Below are 22,717 nucleotides of genomic sequence, written 5' to 3' on the forward strand. Positions count from 1 at the left end.
TCAGCCTCTTGTGTGTACGCAGTGCCCCATGTGCTGGGGTTGGGAAGGCCTCACACCCAGGACCTGAAGTCACTGTGGCCCTTTGGGAGTCAAGCCAGGTCCTGCCTAAGGAGCCTACATTCCCAACAGCTCAGAACTACAAGCATGTGCCCTGAAACCAAGCTGGGGACACAGCTACCGATGTTTCCACATTGGCCATCTCAGAGGCCGGGTGGAAGACATTACTGTTAACTCCTATCTACTGGGTGAGCTGTGCCCTCGGGCCATACGTAAGAAAAGAAATGTTTTCACAGCACGTGACTGACTAGTGTTTCAAATGAGAAAGGACTTCTAAGCGGCTCTCACCTGAGTATGAACTTCTAACTCTGGCCAACAGTGCATGCTGGGAAGACCTGCTGGGGAGGCCAAGCGCTTGCGGATGCCTCCCAGATCCTGACATCTACACCTTAAGGCAGGCACTGTGGCTTCCAAGAGCTTCCCTCTTAGATAGCAGTTCTCAGCCTGGAGGTCACGACCCCTTTAGAGGTCCCATATCAGATATTTACATTATGACCCCTAACAGTAGCAGAATTACCGATCAGGGGTCACCGCAACACGAGGAACTCTACTGAAGGGTTGCAGCATTGGGAAAGTTGAGAACCGCTGACCTAGTGTAAGCCCAAGAATGATGGGAGTGCTGAGTTAAAGTTATTTGTAAAAATGTAGCTGGGACAGGTATGGTGGCACATACTGTGATCCCTGCGTTTCTGAAGTGGAGGCAGGGGGCTCGAAGGTTCAAAATCAGTCTTTGCTACATAAAGAATTTGAGGCCAGCCCAGGATACATAAGACCCAGAATCAAAAACCAAACCAAACCAAACCAAACAATCCTTAGCGTCAAGAGAAGCTGGACCTTTGCGGCCGGCTGGGCAGGCCAACGACTCTCCCTGTACTAAGGTGCAGAGCGAAGGCATGGGGAAAGCCCCACTTGCTGCAGCGCTCACTGCTGAACACCACAGCCACAGGAAGCCCACCCGGCTCCTCTGATACTTTCACACCCTCAGCATGGGGAAGTCACCTTGCAGTGCCTTCTCATTCAGCTGGACTGCATGACTGGGCAGAGCCGGGTTATTCTATAAACCAGCCTCAGAGCGCTTTCCCATACAGCAGCCTTTACACCAGCCCTAAAGCCTGCATGTGGACAAGGGTGCTCACGGGAAATAATGCACTTGTCTTGTTCATCAGTGTGCATCCCGGTGAGGTGCGATGTCACAGACAGGGGCTAAAGCACAAGGAACAGGGCCAGCCTCGCTTCAGAACCTTCCAGAACCTTTGGGTGGCTACCAATAAGAATTGCCTAGGTAGCACAGATGCTAGCCCATCTGTCTGCTTTTGTGTATACGTTCAAGGACATGATCATTAATCGCCCAGTGATTAAAACCACAGCACGGCCTGGTTCGTTGGAGAATTAGCATAACTGTCTGATGACGGATTAGCATAAATTAAGAGTACAGATGCAGCCTGATGATCCGCGGCAGCTGTGCGGCTTTAGAACATCTCCCCATTTCTGCACGGGCCAGAGGGGGCTCCCATGTGAGGCGGGGCAGGCACCTCTAACATGGTGAGCTGCCTTCCACATACAGCCACACACTTCTACAAACTACATCTGTGTGTGTGTGTGTGTGTGTGTGTGTGTGTGTGTGCTTTTTGTGCCCATGAGCTTTCCACAGAACTGGAATGGAGGTCAAAGGGCATCTGTGGGAGTCAGCTTTCCCTCCTCCCATGGGGGTTCTGGGACTGAGCTCACGTCATCAGGCTTGGCAGTAGGCACCTTCACCCACTCAGCCATCACGCCAGTCTGCCTTACGTCCAGGAAATGTCCTGCTTGGTTTACTGATGATGGCGAAGATGCCTTCGGCTTGAACTCTTATTTTCCAAGTGCCAAGTTCAAGGGCAAGGCAGACCCTACCAGTTCACTTCATGGGTGGAAAGGTCAGGCTGCAGTCGGAAATGGTGTGTCCACAGCCTTTACAGGTCCTTGGTGGCAAAGGCAAAAAAGAGACAGGACTCAAATGTTCCTATCACCAAACTCAAGTGTTTCACCATAAGGCCTGTAGAAGGGCTGGGGTGGGAAACCCTTTCCCTGCAAGGTTAGAGTCTGAAATACAGGCGCCCTAGGATGCACAGATTTCACACAGATTCAGCCTCGGCCTTTCCACCTGTAAAATGGGCTCGGCTAGCGTGAGGAAGACAGGAGATACGGACTACATTACAAACACTTAGTCAATAGACAGGGTATAGGATGCACTCGAGAAAGGTGAGTTAAAATCAGGAGTGGTGGCATGTGACTATAATCCAGCACTTAGGCTGAGGCAGGAGGATCACATACTTGCACACACACACTAGCCTGGGTTACTAAGCAAGACCCCTGTCTCAAACACCACATTTATTCTTCCGATGTGGTTGCCACTCCTTGGCCCTGTGGAGCCAGGGCATTTGTTTGACTGTGACCCCGCCTCTCCCTCTGAGGAAGCAACAGTGAGGTGGGGGCCTAGTAAATGCTATCAGCTGGGGTGCAGCCAGGTGGAGGACGGACTGGCCCGGTGGGGCCACAACTCCAAAGCACTGTCCAACTGCTGGGTTTTCCATGATAATGATTGTTACGAGCACCTGGGCACCTGGGCCAACTGCCACCCACCTGGGCAATATGCCCCAATTGTGAGCCAATGCAGAGGTGCCAGCTGCTCACCCAAACTGGGCAATGTGCCCACATGTACACCCAAAAAAATGTACCTGGTGCCTACTCACCTGGGCAGTGTGCCTGTCTGCACCTGTGAGAGATGCCAGCTGCCTGCCTACCTGGGTGCCACGCCCATGTGAAAAGGTACAGACTGCCGCCCACCTGGGCAGCGTGTCTGTGTGCACGTGTGAAGAGGTGACTCTGGGAGGTACCAGCCGAGGCGTACCTGCATGGTGCTGATGCAGAGGCTCCTGTGGATCACAAACTGACTGAGGGCCGCCGAGCGCTTGTAGCTGTTCCGACCGTGCACCATGAGCAAGCGGCCGAGATGCTTGAACTGGGTGATGGAGAAGTCCGCTGCCAGCGAGGCCTGCTTCCCTTCCTGCAATCGGCACACAGAGGTCAGGGCGCCGTTCTCATTTTAATTGAAACAACAGGACATGACAAGGAGACCTTTGAAGACATCCAATAACGAGACTCTCTGGTTTCAGGCTACACACAGTTGGTGGTCCAAGTCAAATTTGATTTAAAAAGAGGAATTTACTTAAATAGAAAACATACTAAATCACGGAGAGTTGTAATTTGGAGGTCAGATGAATCTGGTATTAAGTTCACCCCCACCCCCAGTGTGTATGAGAAGAAGGAAAAAACCGTCCAATAGGTGCTTTATAACATTTAGGGCCCTGACGAGTAAAACCAGGGAAAGACGGATGCCGGTCACAATGGCAGAACATTCTGGAACGTTTCTGAATGCTCGCTCATGTGGGGACAGCGCACAGTGCACTCGCACAGTGCATTCATGCTTTAAAGGGCAGGTGTTTGACAACGGTATGGATAGAGAGGGACAGCGGTACCTAACCATGTGACCCAGAAAATACGTGTTCCCTCCCATTCCCCCCCAACACTCTTGCCACACGGGCCACTCAGAGGGAGCTGACCCAAGGACTCACTGACATTCTGAATATCTCAGAAACATCAATGTAGGGTCAGCAAGGTGGCTCAGCAGGTAAAAAAGCGCTTGCTGTTGAGCCTGACGGTCAGAGATGGTGACCCGGGACCCACATGACTGAAGGAGAGAACGGAGTCTCACAAATTGTCCCCTGATTTCCACGTGAGCGCTGGGCCACACACACACATACACACACATATACACATATACTCACATCCAAATAAATAAATTAATTAAGTAAACAAATGAATAAATGCAGTCTGTATTGATGGCATAAATATCAAACACTCCTCAAAAAAAAAAAAAAAAAAAGATCAGAGAAGTGTTTTACATTAGAGAAGATTAAAGAGACGCGCACGCACGCTAATAAGGGGAACCCAGGGCCTTGATTATTTCCTGGAGCTTCTTTTGTTCTTAAGCTACAAAGACATTTTGGGGACAATCGGGCAAAATGCCCATGAATCATTAGGTCAGCATTACATCTGAGGCCCAGGGCCCGGTGGGTGGGGTAGGAGGGTAGAGCACAGCTGCTGTGCTGATGCAGGGGGATGCTACTTCTTAAGGCCCCTGTGAAGTATTTAACATGAAATGTGTGCAGTCTACTTTCAAAGGGTCCAGAGGGAGAGGGGGTGGACAGGAAGGGTCCAGAGGAGGAGAGAGTGGACAGGAAGGGTCCAGATGGGGAGAGAGTGGACAGGAAGGGTCCAGAGGGGGAGAGAGTGGACAGGAAGGGTCCAGAGGGGGAGAGAGTGGACAGGAAGGGTCCAGAGGGGGAGAGAGTGGACACGAAGGGTCCAGAGGGGGAGAGAGTGGACACGAAGGGTCCAGAGGGGGAGAGAGTGGACACGAAGGGTCCAGAGGGGGAGAGAGTGGACAGGAAGGGTCCAGAGGGAGAGGGGGTGGACAGGAAGGGTCCAGAGGGGGAGAGAGTGGACACGAAGGATCCAGAGGAGGAGAGAGTGGACACGAAGGGTCCAGAGGGGGAGAGAGTGGACAGGAAGGGTCCAGAGGGGGAGAGAGTGGACACGAAGGGTCCAGAGGGGGAGGGGGTGGACAGGAAGGGTCCAGAGGGGGAGAGAGTAGACATGGGGCAGCAGAAAGGAAGGGAAGGTTGATGGTGCTCACTGCCAGAGTACAAATTTCCCCAACAAATGACATTTAAAACTATATATAAGCCGGTCGTGGTGGTGCACGCCTTTAATCTCAGCACTTGGGAGGCAGAGGTAGGCGGATTTCTGAGTTCGAGGCCAGCCTGGTCTACAAAGTGAGCACCAGGACAGTCAGGGCTACACAGAAAAACTCTGTCTCAAAAAAACAAAAAAAAAAAAACCACAAAAAACAAAAAAACCTATATATAATTAGAGTGTGTGTGTGTGCGCATGTGTATATATGTACTTGAGTATGCAGCTATGCATGTCCATGCCCATGAACACGTATGTGCGCATGTGTGCACATGTGTCTGTGTGTATCTGAGTGTACAGCTACGCATGCCCATGCGCATGCACACCCCTCCAGTGCAGCAGCACACTAAGCAGCTTGCTTTCTCTCTCTCCGTGGCACTGCAGTGACCCAGGGCCTCAGTGAAGCAGACAGCCTGCGGCTTAGGCCACGCGGGTGCTCCAGTGAGCCCCTGGGACCCACCAGTCTCTGCCCCCCAGTATTAAGAGATAGAAGTGCACCTGAACTTGCTCCGTGTTTTATGTGGGTGCAGGGGATGTGACCCCAGGTCCCCACGCTTGCAGCACAAGCTCTCTCACCCACGAGCCACACTCCCAGGTCAACGTGACACTTTTTCAAAACAGAAGGCTACAGCACTGAGTTTTGCTGAACTGGGACCAAAGCCTTTAAGTCAGGCCCAAGCACCAATCCGCATCACTCAGGATGAGTGCTGATGCGGTAAGAAGGATGCTGCCACGGACGGTTCAGAGACGACAGCCTTGATAACAAGCCTGCTCCCGAGCAGAGAGCTGGTGAGGTAAAAGCACCAGGTGAGAGATTTCTGAAACATAACAATAAATTAGACTGAGAATTAGAAGCAAGAGCTGTCCTGTCTCGGCTGGAGAGAGGAATCCAAGATGTAGCAGACAGAAGCGAGTTGCATGATGGAGTGTGTGGTGTGTTGTTAATTTAAAAGTATACATGAAGATAATATATATACATGGGTAAAGTATGTGTAGACAGCATCTATGACAAACACACACACACCCACAACCAGCACTGCGCGGAAAGTCCTTCTGGAAGGAAGACCACCCAGTGTTACTGGCTGGGTGCAGCTAAGAGGCAGGGTGGGCCTACCTTCACTTATTTACTTCCACTGAGCTGAGTACTCACTGCTCTTAGATGGTGGAACCCAAAGGAATCACGATGTAAATTTTAACAGAAGGGAAAAAGTTCTTTTTGTATCTAGCAATCAATAAAAGGATTCAGAGATTTGTTTTTATCTTTAATTGTGCGTGCGTACGTGCATGTGTGTGTGTGTGTGCTCGCTTTCGTGGGGGTAGGTATGTGCACAAACCACACTGCCCTTGAGGGCAGAAGAGGGCTCTGGGTTCCCTGGAGCTAGAATTACGGCGGCTGTGAGTGTGAACTGCTAGATCTGGGAACCAAAATGCAGTCCTCTGCTACAGCGGCAGCCCACGCTTTAACCAGGCCTGAGCTCCTCTCAGGCCCACGCCCCACGCCCCCACGCCTCCCCCTGCCCCCACCTCCTTTTGGGTTTTCTGAGATAAGAGTCTCGCTCTGTGAGCTATAGCTGGCTGGAACTGGCCACAACTTTCTCGCCTCTACTACATAAGCACCGGAATTAGAGGCGTGAACCACCGCAGCTCGCTCAATCATGCTCCTTAAACCTACACCTAAGAAATCTGTGCAGATTCTGGATATGGGGTGACCCCCCGCCTCCCCTCCGCCCCCCAGAACCACACGCAGACAGCGTGGCAGGACGAGCCTCGGAGAAGCAGGAGGATCTGCAGTTCATGGTCGCCCTCAGCAGCCTGGGATACATGAGACTGCACTTCAAATAAAAGAATGAAAGAAAACAAGAAGAAAACTGACTAGAAAACTCGCGCTAGGGAGGCAGAGTGGATGCCCCCACACTCACCTTGCCCTCCACGCCCACGCCGCAGTCGGATTCCTGGATCATGCTGACGTCATTGCCTCCGTCCCCTGTGCAGCACACAGAACACAGAGGAGAGGTAGAAATGTGGAGATATGTGAGAGGGACGGCTCACACTCGGCGTTCTCACAGTGATGATCCATGACCTGCCTTCCACTGAGTGTGGACTATGTCTCGCACAATGCATCCAGCCACTCTCAAAAGAGACTATGTGTCGGAGACCAGGTGGCTTGCCAGGGTCAAACGCTAAGCAGTGGCAGGGGCCAGCATCTACAACCACCGCAGGCCCTCCTCCCAAGATGATGGCTACTGCCACTGGTAACCGGCCCACAGGTGTCCCCAGGAAGCACTCCCCATATTTTCGTCTTTGCACACTTGGATGAGAAGGCTGCCACCACCGTCCCCATCCTGCTGAGGTGCGAATGAAGGCGCAAGCAGGTAAAGGAAGCCACAGGGCATCAGTCAGTGACCATCGGGTTGAGAGGGTTGAACCCGGATCTGAACTTCAGCATGGGGTCCGCACCCCCTCTGGAATGCCGTGGTCATCTGCTGTATGCAAAGACCCTTCCCTTTTGGCACGTTTGGTCTCCTTTCTCTCGAAGGATACACTAACAAGAGCAGCAGTGTCTGCAGCCAAGTGTCTGCTACCTAAGCCAAGAGGCCTAGGAGTCTGACTCACAGCAGCAGAACTCAGGCTCCTTGTGAAAAGGAAAGCTCAGAGCAGCTGCAGGACAGGATGTCACAAGGCAGGGCCTCGGGCAACTGATTGCCACCACCCAAGCAAGCCTGAAATTTTCCCCGGGTGAGTGGGCTCCTCCTCTCTAGGGGCTCCTCCTCACACCCAGGCAAGCTTACCTACTGCACAGGTGAGCTTCCCGGTGCGTTCCTGGAGCAGCCGAACAATCTGGGCCTTCTGGGTTGGGGCACAGCGGCAGCACACCACAGCCGGGCACTGGCAGGCCAGTTCCATGAACTCGTACTCATAGTATTTGAGGCAAACCTGGGCAAGAGGTGAGGGTGGGAGCAGGGGACAGGGTCAGGCGATGGCGACAACCTCCCTGCAGCCCATAGCCTAAGTGCTCAGCGCTCACCTCCAGGGAGTCTCCAGAGATGACCAGGGCACAGTCATGCTTCCTACGGAAGGCATTCAGCTCCAGGTGGGCCTCCCCGCGGTTGGTCACCTGAAAGGGGACAGAGGTGGAGAAGGTTCGGCTCTCTGGAAACGGCCAGACAAGATGGCACTGGCCTCTAAGAGCTGTGTAGACAACACCCTTCCTTCCTGTCACCAGCTATAACTAAAGGATGCTGTGGGCCCTGGAGCCTGTTCATATGATGCCTCTCATCCTTTGCAAGTTTCCAAGGACTAAAATCTGCACACAGTCTGATGGGGACAGGGGCCATGAGGACCCCCTGAATTTACTCTCAACCTTGTACCTCGGGGAGACAGAAGCCGGGACGTGTCTGTCAGTCAGGAGCTGTGCAACAGAGCCTTGGAGAGTGGCCCTGTATCACCTTTTACCACAGCCGCTGCTATGGGCTCTGGCCAGCACGCTTGGCTACTGGCAATGCCCAAAGCAGCTCCGGGACCTAACTTTCCTCTGCTACTCAGAGCACAAAAGGGTCGGAGTTCAAGAGTGCAAGGCTGCGTGGTGGAGTCCCATGGCACGAGCTGAAGAGATGCTCACCTGGGTCCCCCAGCCATTCAGTAACCTACACCGCCACCCGAGGCCACCAGTGGCTGCTCCTCCTCCCTTTAGAGGCTCATCCCAGGTTACAGGTCACAGGACAAACACAACTTCACCCCACAGGGCCCCAGCGCGATGCTTTACCAGTCGGAAAACATGGATATCTTGGTTTCTGGTCACCAGATGTGCGTTCTTGGCTGTGCACGTGGCTGTCTCCAGCTTGTCCCCTGTTAGCATCCAAACCTGAAATCACAGCAGGCAAACAGTCCTGAAGGTTGGGGCTCTGAAGCCGGCCTGTCCCTTGGAGCAGTGAGGCTCACAAGAACACCAAACCTCTTGAGACTCAGTCCCTGTGATCCCCACAGACAGCCTTGGGGGCTACTGCTAGGAAAACAAAGGCTGACTGTTTGCTGGAGAAAGAGCCAGTTGGAATGCGATGTGGTGGGGCACAACTATAATCCTTGCACTCAGGAGGCTGAGGCAGGAGGATTGCTATGAATTTGGGGCTAGCCTAGGCTACATATTAAGAACACCCACAACCTCAAAAACAAACAAAAAAACAATAAAATAAAAGTGAACTATTGGCAGTAGATATATTGGTAAATGTCTGTAGTCCCAGCAGTCAGGACAGAGACAGGAGGGTTGTGAATTCGAGACCAACCTGGGCTGCATCTCAAGAGCAAAAACACTGAAGTGACTGGCTGCACAGTGACTGGCTTGCTGCCGGGAAGAGAATGAGCAATGCGGAATGAGCAGGGGGATTACACAGATGGAATTATCTGTGCCCCACAGAGCCTGTCTCTCACAGGGTGACAGGAGGGATCCAGAGGTGGGTAGGTTCCTAAGACCCTGAGGGTCCAGTGCCAGCTGCTTCACCTCACAGGCACACTCATGCACACACAGAGACACTCACATACACACATATACACAGACACACACACAGAGATACACACACACACTCACACACACAGACACACATATATACAGACACACACACACACAGAGATACACACACTCACACACACATACACAGACACACACACACAGAGACACTCACACACACACAGACACTTACACATACACAGACACACTCACACACACACACACAGATACACACCGTGTGAGGCTGGCCTGCCACCCAGTGTCCACTGTTACTGTGGGACCACCGGCTCCTCACCCATCCCTGATCTTTTGAAGATTTAGCTTTATTTATGTGTATGAGTATTTTGCCTGTGTGGAGGCCTGTGAACTATGAGTGTCTAGTGCCCTTGGAGGCCAGAGGAGGGTACAGAGTCCCCGCGATTAAAGGTAAACTGCCATGTGGTTGCTAGGAGTGGTCAGTGAAGGCTGAGACCCCACATGACAGTGAGCCTGTAAGACTACAATGGAGCTGACACTCTCCTGGTACCGAGTGGTACAAGAGCCAGTGTGATGTCAGGACCCAGCTCACTCTAATGGGCAGCCAGTGCTACCGTGGCACACTGTTGTCATCAGTCACATGTGGCACTTACTAACTGACCATGTAAGAGCACAGTGTATGTGCTGGGCTATGCCCCTGCTAGAGCACACTCCTCAACTTTACAGAGGGTTGACTGTGTGGCCAGACATAGTAGCCTCATTCGTCTGTGCTGTGCCTGCTGACAGGCTGGGGAGGCAGCTTGGCAGGTAAGAGCGGTTGCTGTGTTGGTACCATGGAGGAAGCCAAAGATAGCCCTGCATGCCTATAACCACAGTGCTGGGGTCAGAGGAGCAACAGAGACAGGAGGGTTACTGGGCCTGCCAGCAGGCAGTCCACCTCCAGGGTCAGCGAGAGAGCCTGTCTCCAGAGAGTATGGTGGGAAGGGACAGAGGAAAATGCTTCATGTCCTCCTCTGTGTGTACACACCACGGATGCATGCACCCACACCCACACACAGTCATACACACACACACCACACATACATACCACACACACATGTGCACACACACACACACACACACGCATGCATGCACAGACACACACATGCACATATGCCTGTGGACAAACACACATACCACGCTCACACAGGCACATATGCACACACATGTGCGAGCACACATGCGCGCACACACACCCCACACTCACATGCACATATACACATACCACACACACATGTACACACATATACACCACGCTCACATGTGCATATACACCACATACACACACACACATGTGCGAGCACATGCACACACAAACACACACACACCACACTCATGTGCACATATACACACACAGCACACATGTGCATATACACATACCATGCACACACACTAAAAAGAATGAGAAGGCTACCCTGAGGGCTGGGCTGTAGCTCACTGGGTAGAGAGCTCCCCTAGAGAGACCCCCGAGGTCCATCCCAGGACCACATAAAAATAGACACACAAGTACAATCCCGGCACACAGGACAAAGTGGGAGGGTCAGGAGTTCGAGGACAGCCTGTGCCACGTAAGTCCTCTGAGCAATGGCCTGGACCTGCAGAATCGAGTGTGCCTGCTCTCAGGATCGAGTGTGCCTGCTCTCAGGCACCCCCTCAAGGGCTCACTGGTCCTCAGACGCCCTCTACTGGCCGTGCAGGATAGCTGTCTGGATTGTTTCCACCCCAACAGCAGCTGAATACAGAAGTTTGCTCTTGTGGGGTAGGTGCCCCTTTCACACTGGGCTAGAGCAACAGCCAGCCACTAGCCAGACAGGAGAAGCAGTCATATAAAATGTTCTCCCAAGGGGCTGGTGAGATGGCTCAGTGGGTAAGAGCACCCGACTGCTCTTCTGAAGGTCTGGAGTTCAAATCCCAGCAACCACATGGTGGCTCACAACCATCTGTAATGAGATCTGGCGCCCTCTTCTGGTGTGTCTGAAGACAGCTACAGTGTACTTACATATAATAAATAAATAAATCTTTTAAAAAAAAAAAAAATGTTCTCCCAAGCCAGGCCATCAGGGGCGGGGCGCTCTGAGAAGAGATGGGTCCGCCTCCCATCTCTTCTCTTCTTCATTTCTTCGCTTTATCCCAGGCTGGCCCTGAACTTGAGATTCTACCACTGACTCCCATGTGCTGAGAAGCAGCCGTGCAGTACCACGACTGGCCTTCAACCCTCAACGTCTTGCTGAAGGTCTTCCCCCTGCTGCCAGCTCTGGCCGAGCTCTGGGTCACTGGCAGCCCTACCTTGATGCCAGCGTTGCGCAGCGTCTCCAGCGTGGGCCTGACATCTGCCTGCAGCTGGTCCTCCACACCAGTCAGGCACAGCAGCTCCATCTCCATCTCCAGGCTCTCGATCACCGTGGCCACCTTCAGCGAGCGGTCATGCACACTCAGCTTAGCCTGGACGTAGCGGGCCTGGGGAGTGGAGAGGTGAGGCTGCAGCACACTGTGCCGTGCCACCCTGGTCAGCGGGGCCTCTAAAAGGCGACCATTGGCCTCCTGGAGATGAGTGACTTCAACCTGACCCACTTACTCCCTTTATCTGGCACTCATTCCTGTCACCTTGTGCCAGGTACCAGAGACACAGGCATTAGCCAGACAAGTTCCTTTCACTGGGGAAATAATCTATAGATGCAGAGAACAGCCAGCAGAGTAGAGGCGGAGCGGAACTCTAACCTGCTTATTTTATAGCTCAAAAGTAGTCGGCTGGCTCCTGGCTCAAACCAGTCACCTCGGCCCTCAGGAAGCTGAAGTGGGAGGAGACCAGGCCAGCCTGGCCTACAAGCAAAATCCTGTCTCAAAAGAGTAATGAGACTGAGACAGACAGACAGACAGAGGCAGGACAGGAGGTAAAGAACAGGTGATCTACTTCAAACCTTCCTAAAGTAGGTGATGATAAAGGTTATCACCGGAGAGATGAGCGGAAAGTGACAGGTAGCTTGGGAAGGCTTCTTGAAGAGGCAACGTGTGAACATAAAGTGAAGAGGCGGGCCATGAGTGAGCCCCAGGCTGCGCAAATGGCATGTGCAAAGGCCCCGTGCTAACAGGGAAGCTGGTGCGCTCAAAAAGACCAGGAGGCCGTGGTGGAAGAGCAAGAAGGTGTGTCCCTGGGAGAGGTGACTAAGGAGGTGGGTCAGGGATGCAAGGCAAAGGTCTCACGAGCCACTTACTTCAAAGTCTTGGTACTGCTCCTCTGTGAGGGACTTCTTGGCTACCACCAGCACACGTAGTCCCTCCCGGGCCATGTTGCCACACTGCAAAGCAGACAGCGACCAGATCAGCAGGGAGCTGTGCTGAGGCTCAGGTCTGAGACTGCCCCAGGGAAGCCGCACACGGCTTTCCCCTAGAGCTACAGTCCCTAGAGCCAAGCGTCTAGCTGGAACAGCAGAGGGGCAAGCAGGAGGCTGAGCCTCGCACCCGCATGGGTTTCTGTGGCCAGCACAGCATGTTCCAATGCCCAGATCCACGCTGTAAGGTTACACACAAGGACGGACGGCTTGGCGGACAAAACCATGGCTATGCTGCCACTGCTCTGTGTGCACCCCAAACATGGGAGCCACAGAACACGCTAAATGGCTCCATGGGAAAGACACCCAGGCCTGCCGTCCATCTGTGTGCCCCTCCTGGCCTTGTGAGAACCTTGTCTGCAGTCCCCCAGAGGAAACTTCAGTGCTGAATGGTGGGTGTGAGCCTGCAGCTGAGGGCTCCTCCCTCCAAGGTAGATAGTGCCATAGCCTCAGCTAATAAGCAACCACACAGACCCACCCACTGGCCCCTGCGAGGCTCAGCCTCTGCAGTACAGGCTCCCAAGACCCTTCTTCAACTCACTGCCCCAGCTCACCCCAGGCTCACCTCCTCCTCCAGCCAGTCGTTGTACTGGACAATGCCAGCCATGACGACGTCTGCTCCCTTCATGTAGAACGTGATTTCCCCCGTGGACTCATCCTGGAAAGAGGCACAGGAAGTGAGGAGCTTGCGGGCGAACACCAGTCCCCGGGCCTCCCTTGCTTCCCGTGACAGGCAGTGTGCAGAGCACTTAAAGAGCCCAGACCTTTTAAACAGTTTTTGCTTGTTTTTTTTTAAATATATATTTTTGATGTATTTATTTTGTATGCACGGGTGTTCTGCCTCCATGGATGTCTGAGTACTACATCTATGCCTGGTGACCTTGGAGACCAGAAGAGTGCACCTGGGTCCCCTGGGCCTGGAATCACGGAGGTTTCTGATCTACCTGTGAGTGCTGGGAATTGAACTGGTGTCCTCTGAAAGAGAAGCCGATTTTCTTACTGCTCCAGCATCTCTCCAGCCTCCCAGAGCACTTACACTTGGCTAAAGTTAAACACCATGGGGAGGGTTGGCTCACTCGGGCAAAGGCCACGGAAGTCAGAAGCAAGCTCAGCTGGGAGTACTGGGAATACTGTTAAGTGATAAAGCCAGATCAAAGAGAGCCAAGACTTTGTTTGGGAAGTTGTTGCCATTCCCACCGGAACTACCCGCACACAGAGGCTTGTTTCAATTGTACCCACGCACTGTGAGGCGGCGGCCAACTGTGCTCCATAAACAACAGGGAGACAGTTTAGGGCCCTGCGCACCTCAGCACTGTTTGCATTTGGGGCCACCCTGGGCCTAGCAGGATGGCAGGCAGTGATGGGGCCTCCCCCAGCAGCCAGGAGTGCCCCCCACCCCCGTGACAAGCCATATTCTCTCCAAACACTAGGAAGTGTCCTCTGGGGACACACCTGCTTTCCATACTGAGACTGTCATCCCAGGATGTGCCAGGTCCCATGCCTAGGACTCATGCGCCCCCCACAGGTCACAGGCTGGACACCCGCGTCACCACAGAGCCCTGCAGGAGGAGCACACCCATAGATAATGGCCTCTCATATTTTGGTTCTCCTGACTCTGAGACCTGAGAGGCATCGAACACTTGGCCTGGTGCCAGCTCTCAAATCAGGAACACTGGGTGAACCGTATCTCCTCTCTCTGCCTCAGTTCCCTCGTCTGTCAAGCAGGAAGTGCTGTACGTGTGCACAGGAAGTGCTATGTACTGACCACCATGGACGGAGCAAGAACGCATGGAACATAGCATCCACTCCACTGTGGGGGGAAAGGCTCAGTTCCCGATTTACAACAGGCAACATGTGACAGACACCACCTCCTGCTGCAACTCTGTGGGTAGGCTGCAGAGAGGCCACGGGTGCTGCCACATATCCCAGAATGCCCAAGGTGGCCACACAATCAAGAACTCGTCATCGGGTGCCACACCTCGGCAACTGAAGCAGAGACACTGCCTCTGAGGGATGCTGGGGGACCGAAGGCGGGGACACTGGGCATGAAGAGCAGAGTGAGCCAACACTTTGTGCATACATCTTACTACACTGGGAAGCCACAGAGAGATACCTACAAAGCTGCCTCTGACTACAAATTACAGGAGTTCAGGAGATGGCCCCATGGGTAAAGGGCTTGTCACAACCACAAAGACCTGAGAACCGAGTTTGGATCCCCATATATCTCTATCTCTCTATCTCTCTAAGTTTAGAGAGAGGGAGAAGAGAGGGAGAGGGAGAGGGAGAGGGAGAGGGAGGTAGAAGTTGGCCATGACGTACAGCTACAGTCCCACACTGGGAAGGTAGGCAGAGATAGTCCTGCCACCTGTTAGCTAGTCCTTCTAAGTGAGTGGATGAGGAGGAGGAGGTCCAAGGTCACTGAGAGAACCTGTCTCAAAAAACCAGGTAGAAGGCAAGTGAGGCTAATGCCGGACATCAGTCCATGGCCTCCACACAAAGATGTGCTGCCCGAACTAAGGGTACAGCTCCTCCTTTAAAAAAAAAATCTTGGGGGCTGGAGAGATGGCTCAGCAGTTAAGAACACTGACTGCTTTTCCAGAGGTCCCAAGTTCAATTCCCAGCAACCACATGGTGGCTCACAACCATCTGTAATGGGATCTGATGTCTTCTTCTGGTGTGTCTGAAGACAGCTACAGTGTACTTATAATAAATAAATAAATAAATAAATAAATAAATAAATAAATAAATAAATAATGGTGGTGGTGGAGGAGGAGGAGGAGGAGAAGGAGAAGGAGAAGGAGAAGGAGAAGGAGAAGAAGAAGAAGAAGAAGAAGAAGAAGAAGATGATGATGATGATGATGATGATGATCTTGGAATGCCTTTAAGCACAGCCCAGCTATCAGGGAGACATGGATTCAATCTCTCCTCCCCCCCCCCCCCCCGGCCAAGCAGAGGTATCTACATTTTGAGTATGGTCAATTGCATGCTTTGCCCAGGAAGAATAGCCTGCAGGCCAAGAGAACATGAAAGGGGGGTTTTATCCCTTCCCCTTCCTGAGAGTGATGCTAAATACCACGGCTGCAGGAAAGGTCGCCCCCACCCAGCTTCCTTTACCAGAGGGGCTCCGGCCAGCTCCATCTTTCCGTCCAATATAAACAGGCCAGCCATTATCTCCTCTGTGAGTCATTCCCTCCCACCCAGTTCACGCCCGGTTTACCGTGTTCCCATACTAGGGTGAGATGATACCATAAACAGACAGAGATGGGCTGGTCGAGTCCTGTTGCCCTGTCCCCTTGTAGTCTATCTGACACCTGACTACAGGGCGCTAAACGGGATGCATAGTACAATGTGGGACACACAGTTCCTTCTGAGAGATGTGCAGAGAAGTCCTGGCTTCCCTGACCTTACATGACCCCTCAGGAGGCACGCTCTCAGACAGAGGAGGAGGAAAGGGGGACTGTGGGAACAGGCTGTGAGCACGCCGTGAGCTCACTCACACCAAGTCTGAAAGGCTGGACGCGATCTACTGGGCAAGCAGATGATAACAGCCCAACCCAGTCAGAGGCAGTAGCTCCAGCCTGTGATCCTAGCACTTGGGCGGTGGGAGGCTGACACAGGAGGGTTGCTGGGACTGGAAGGCAAGCCAGGGATCCAGCAGGAGATTCTGTCTCAACTGCCTCCACCCACTGGGGAGAAAACAAACAAACAAACAAACTGAATGGAACCTGTCCAGCAGACACCGGGACAGTCACGGGCATGCGACAGGCCCATGACCACAGCACAGCAGAAGGTGAAGTCTCAGGTTCTGTACAACACATATATAGCCAGGTGCCACCAGGTGCCACCAGATGCCAGCAGCATCCCCATTCTTGGATTGTGACAGCTATCAAAGTCACAACTTTCAAATGTCACTAGAGCGAGACGCACTGAGCTGGGCAAGCAAGCGTGGTGTGGTCGGTACAAAGAAGCCATCCCAGAGCCGGAAATGCAGGAACAGGCAGGCAGGGGTGGGAAATACCAAGGCTGATGAGTCTGACCCCTAGAACCCACACGGTGGGAAGAGCGAACCAATGCCCTCAAACTATCCTCTCACCTCCACACGTGCGCCGTGCAGTTTTAAAGGAATCAGCATTCACAGTTAATAATCTAAAACACACAGGCTGAAGAGACGGCTCCAAGGCAAAGAACACGGGCTGCTCTTACAGAGGACCCTGGTTCAATTCCCAGCACCCACACGGTGGCTCACAACCCTCTGTAACTCCAGTCCCAGGGAATCCAACGCCCTCTTATAAGCTCCAAGGGAGCCAGGCATGTTGTGTCCGTCACATCCTTACAAGCAACACACTCTTACGTATAGAATAAAATAAGTAAAATCGTTTTTAAAAATGGAAAAGACCTAGAACAGACATGCAGGCATGCAATTTTTTAAAAAAAAATCTTCCCCCATCAGAATTTCATGTAGACATTAAAATCAGCAAAAAAGTGCCTTAATGGCATATTAAAACTTCGATTGTGTGTATACACACACACACAAGTAAGGAGTAGGCAAGCTAGCTTGAGATAAGTTAGAGGCTAAGTTTATTAAATGTATACAAATAGTTACACTCATAGGCTTAGGAAAAAGACTGAAATGAAGGCCCTTGGTATGGTGAATTGCTGGCCCCCAGCTCATGGCAATCCTCCTGCCCTCGCCTCTGAAGTGCGAGGACTGCTGGTGTGAATCATACCTGTCTTGATTTCCCTTCCTATAGGACCCTTAACTGTTGTTGAAGAAGCTCTTCTTCATCATCATCACCACCACCACCATCATCATCATCATCTAGGCAGGGTGAGGGGCGTTCTATCCTCAAGTAAAAGCAGACCTGGGAAGCCAAGTGGACTCTGTACCTTGCGTGGGAAGACATAGCCACTGCTCACAAAGTATGATACATGTCTGGAAACAAGGTTCCGTCACAGCTAAAGGAAGGGCGGTATGTGCGGCTCCATTTATTCTCAGAGTGGGACATTGGGGACTAGCTGATGATTCAACACTCAAATGACCTCAGCAGAGTCCGTGGCCCTTAGAACTTGAAAAATACTGGCTGGAACCAAGTGAGAGTGACTGTGGACGGCGCTGACTAACTCCAGGAAACACCCACCCCGGGGGACTCAGTCACCGATAGCCTTGAGCTCAGCTGTGTCCTGGGGACCCAAGGGTCAGGCCAGGTGCAGCCCTAGGAAGAGCTGCAGCTGTGTAGGAGGGAGCCGCCCTGCCTGACATTTGCCAAGGACATGTGTCCCACAGGGTCATAAAGTCCCAACTGGCATCTGGGATCTAAGTCGGCTCAGACGGGATGTTTCAGAGCACACCACAGCCTGTCATTGGGTCTACAGAGAAGTGGTTCACAGAACCACTGCATAGTCCCTGGATGGAGGCAGCCCTGTCCCCAGCCCCCTGGAGATGTGCTGGACCCACAACTCTTATCAAGAGAGGAAGGCTAACAGGATGGCTTGTCTCCTCTGAGGCTGGTTAATGATAGTGGCTTCCAGCTTCTTCACACTCCCACTAGGGTGAAGCCCGCTGACAGGATGCTAACCCAAGGAGAGGCCCACTGAGCAGTAGCTGAGGGTGGCCTCCGTGTAACTGTCAGCCCCGTCATGCAGCCCACTGAAGCTGAGGGGTAAGTGAGCCTTGTCCCAGGAGGCCAGCCTTTGAGACACTGAACCAAGCTGTACCCAGATTCCTGGTCCACAGACGCTGATAGACAACTCGAGCGTCGTGCTTTTAATTCACCTGTGGGGCAATCTAGTAGCACGCATAGTTAATACAGCGCCCCAGCACAGACCTAGGGCCATGCCTTCCGATCCACATCTTTCCTGCCCCTTCTAAGTCCCAGCAGCCTGGGGCTGCACTCTGACCTATGACCTCCCTGTGTGAACTCAGGGGCTCTTCTTCAGGCTTTCCATACCTCGGTTTCCTCCTCTGTTGCACAAATCACACAACTGACTTGTAAGCTTACGGTAAACAAGACTCCAGCCAGCTTATGCCAATCCCAGAGGCCAGCCCCACCCCCACACCTCACCAGACCTGCCTGGCTGCTACCGGTGACTGTTACTGGTGGTCCCCTCGCCATGGCCACCTCACTGTTAGAACCACCCTGATGGCCACCACTCTTGCTGGATGCTGACGGCCTCCCACTGCTGACTCCCATCTGGCCATGAGCTCCCGGGATGCACCTGCCCCTGCCTTCCTTGCACAGGGCCTGCAAGCGCACACCACCACACCCAGCCTTTTCACCTGGGTTCTGGGGATCAAACGCAGGTCTTGCACAGCAAGCACTTCACCTACTGAGGCAGCCCCCAGCCCCCGAGCTTCAGAATTCTTTGTGCATCAACAAAACACCAAGAGCAGAAGATTCCACACTTGACTCAGCGTGTAGTTAAAATAAAACGACCCTAAAAAGCGGTGTCTAAAATCACCTGAAGGCTGCTGTGTGTAGTAAGTGTAGGTGGATTTCGTGTTAGCATTTGGGGATCATCCCTAAGCTGGCGCAATATCGAACGCAAATGTTCCATGCTGGTCATGGTTATTCTGCAGAAAGGATAGTTAACCCATACAGACAAACAAGGAAATGCTACACAGCCACAGAAAGGAAAGACTGGGGTATACGATAAAATAAACGCACCTTGAAACCTGTTGGGAAGGAGGAAGCGAAAGGCCACATACTACACAATTCCTTTTATGGAAGCATCCAAAAAAAAAACGGGGAAATCTCCAGGGACAGGACGCAGACCGGTGGGGGCAAAGGGCTAGGAGGAGGGGGGTGGCTTGACAGTTGCAGGGTTTAATTCTTTTTTAAAGATTTATTTATTTTTATCTGTGTGGCTGTTTTGCCAACATGTTTGTCTGTACAACATATGCATGCAGTGTGCTCGGAGGCCAGAAGAGGGCGCTGGATCCCTGGAGCTGAAATTACTGATGCAGAGAGCCACCAAGTGGGTGCTAGGAGCTGAACTTGGGGACTCTGGAAGAGCAGACAGTGCTCTCAAACTGAGCAAGCCCTCCAATCTCTTCTTCTCTTTCTTTTTTTTTTTTTTAAGATTTGTTTATTTTTATTTATATGAGTACACTGTAGCTGTCTTCAGACACACCAGAAGAGAACATTGGACCCCATTATAAATGGTTTTGAGCCACCATGTGGTTGCTGGGAATTAAACTCAGGACCTCTGGAAAAGCAGTCAGTGCTCTTAACCATTTCTTAAACTTTTTTTTGTTTTGTTTTGTTTTTTCAGACAGGGTTTCTCTGTGTAGCCCTGGCTGCCCTGGAACTCAGAAATCCGCCTGGCTCTGCCTCCCAAGTGCTGGGATTAAAGGCGTGTGCCACCACTGCCCCAGCTATAATCATATTTTCATTGAATATTCTGTGTGTGTACAGACTCAGGAGCCTGTGGAACACTATATATTCAAACTATAGCAACTTTTAAATGGTTATGGTTTTAATGGTTATTTTATGTTTGTGATTTTTTTTTCCTCGCACCTGTTATTTGGAGGCAGGTGAACCCTGAATGACACAGACTGGCCTTGAACTTGCAGTGACCCCCTGCTTCAGCCTTACAAGCACTGAGCCGCAGATGTGAGCCTGACTCTGAGTTCTATCTATGAAATACAGGAGGCAGGCTGGAGGGACAGCTCCTGCTCTTTCCAGAGAACCTGAGTTCAGAGAGGAGAGGGGGAGAGGGAGGGGGAGGGGGAGGGGGAAGAGAAGAGGGGGAAGAGAGGAGAGATAGGGACTGGGAGTTTGGCTTGCTTAGTTTGTGCAAGACGCTAAACTCCCACATAGCAAAATACAGAGAGAGAGAAAGGAAAGGAAAATGGTGAGGATCAGCAAGCTGGCCCAGCAGGTTAAGGGGCTTGCTGCTAAGTCTGACAGTGTGAACCTGAGTCCCAGGATCCTCACGGGAGGAAAGACAACGCCTGCAAGTTGTCCTCTGACTGTTACACACACAGAGTATGTTCCTCCCTGACTCCTGCTCATATCCGCTGAATAAGTTTACAATGCAGTTTTTTTCTGACTAGGAATGAGAAATCTCTCACTGAGAGCCCCCGATAGCATGCTCAATGCTTCAAAGCCCGGCACGTCCCGGGCTGCTGGCTGAGCTGCCGCGTCCACCAGAAGAGCTCATTTTCCTCCTGGGCAGGGACTCACACTCCCTCACCCATCTTTCTGGGTGTCAGTATTGAGGCCCCAGCAAGACCTACGGGCCGCTGACACCCACTCGCACACTCAGTGGAAGAGGCCGCAGAGGGGCGGGGCGGGGCAGGAGAGGGCCGGACTCACCCGCACGATGATGCCCATCCGCTTGCTCTCATAGGTGAACGGGAAGACCTGAAGGATAGTGAGATTCAGGACCTGGTCACCAGGGGTCCTCAGCTGCATGGAGGACTGGTCTCGACCCACCAGCGTCAGTCCCACACTTTCTGTCCACTGGACCAGAGCCACCTGGAGACAACAGCATGGAAGGTCAGACACCCCGCACATGAACACGGAAGAAGGAGGGAAGATGGGGACAGAAGGGACTCATCTGGTCTGGCAGATACTGCCCTGGACCCCGTAACCACACAGTTATCTCTGGAAGGCTTTGCACCAAGCCTGCTACCCATGTGGCGAGAAAGGGTAGGGCGCCAGAGGCTCTTCACCCTGGCTGTCTTTGGCTGGGTACACCGTCCATTAGGCATGCTCTAGTCTCTAGTGGGCGATTCTGCATCCCTCCCCGAGAGGAAAGGAGGGAAGATTTTGAAAGGAGCTTACAACAGCTTTTGGAGCATTTGTAGCTGTCCCGACTTGGAAGGAGATACTACTGGCAGCCTGGAGGTACAGCCCAGGGACCCCTATGGTGATTCCATGCATAGCACAGCCACCCTAAGGACAGAGCCAGAGAGACTGGCCCACCAGCCAGGAACAGAGACTCCCAAAACTTCATGGGACTGCCCACAAGTGATGGAGAAGCTGCAAGGACCAGGCCAGGAGGCAACCTGTATCCTGTCGGGATCCAGGGGACGTGACTCCTGGAGGATCATTCCGGTCTCCCCGGCCTCAGGCAGGCCAGGCCCACCTTCACAGACTCATAGAAGGCCTACGGGACAATGACAAGCCCAAGCCCCTCCTGAATCACCCAAGTTTGTGTCACTGGGACCACTGCGTGACTAGAAAGCTGATGGTCTCTGTGGCTGGGAAATGTCCCCTCCCGGGGATGTGGACGGCACAGGCGGGGTGAAGGTGAGAATGAGGACTTTCTAGGCAACTCACAAGGTAGCGGCAGCCTGGGTCTGAGCTCTGCTGACACTGGAGACTTTAGAGTGAGGGGAGGAACCAGCTACCAAGGAAGGTACACCATATGGCTATTCTCAGCTGTCAACATCTGGAATTAGCTAAAACCCAAGCGGCGGGGCACAACTGTGAGGAACTCATTCATTCATTCATTGATTCATTCATTCAGGTTTTTGAAACAAGGCCTATGTAGCCCTGGCTGTCCTAGAACTCACTCTGTAGACCAGGATGGCTTCAAACTCATGGAGATCCACCTGTCTCTGTCTCCTAAATGCTGTGATTAAAAGTGTGTGCTACCACCGCCTGGCTTTGAGGTTTTTTGTTTTTTTTTTTTTTTTTCCTTAATTAAGTCATTTGAAATGGGAAGACTCACTTCTAATCTGGGCCTTCTGAAGTGGGAAGATCCTCCTTTAATCTAGGCCACACCTTCTGCTGGCAGCCAATAGAAAGGACATGGAAGAAATAAGCTTGCTCTCTCTGCCTGCTTGCCTTTGCTCTGGATAGCAAAGTTCATTCCTTCCTGCGTTAGAGCCTACAACTTCAGGATTCCAGTATCTACTGAAGACCAGCTGAGATCCGCAGCCTTGTGGACGGAACAATCACTGCGTTCCTGGACCTTCGGCGGGTAGACAGCCAGTTGGACTAAATGGACAGCAGGGAGCCTGCAAGCCATTCTAATTAATCCCCCTCATATATAAATGTCTCCAGTTCGGCTC

General features: G+C 52.4%; 1 protein-coding gene across 9 annotated transcripts in view; it reads right to left on the reverse strand.

Annotated features, from left to right (window-relative positions):
- Atp9a (ATPase, class II, type 9A) overlaps positions 1-22,717 on the reverse strand; it is a 107,933-nt gene that overhangs the window by 6,480 nt on the left and 78,736 nt on the right. For all 9 annotated transcript variants that reach the window (XM_017315066.1, XM_030246882.1, NM_001289446.1 and 6 more), the window contains 9 exons: positions 21,012-21,173; positions 13,259-13,351; positions 12,577-12,660; positions 11,651-11,821; positions 8,612-8,710; positions 7,874-7,963; positions 7,638-7,782; positions 6,768-6,832; positions 2,945-3,100 (listed from right to left, as the gene is read on the reverse strand). In XM_017315066.1, coding sequence (XP_017170555.1) covers positions 2,945-3,100; positions 6,768-6,832; positions 7,638-7,782; positions 7,874-7,963; positions 8,612-8,710; positions 11,651-11,821; positions 12,577-12,660; positions 13,259-13,351; positions 21,012-21,173 — 1,065 coding nt within the window. The remainder of the gene's footprint in view (positions 1-2,944; positions 3,101-6,767; positions 6,833-7,637; positions 7,783-7,873; positions 7,964-8,611; positions 8,711-11,650; positions 11,822-12,576; positions 12,661-13,258; positions 13,352-21,011; positions 21,174-22,717) is intronic.

This window comes from Mus musculus, chromosome 2, assembly GCF_000001635.26.
Source record: "Mus musculus strain C57BL/6J chromosome 2, GRCm38.p6 C57BL/6J".
Taxonomy (NCBI): Eukaryota; Metazoa; Chordata; class Mammalia; order Rodentia; family Muridae; genus Mus; species Mus musculus.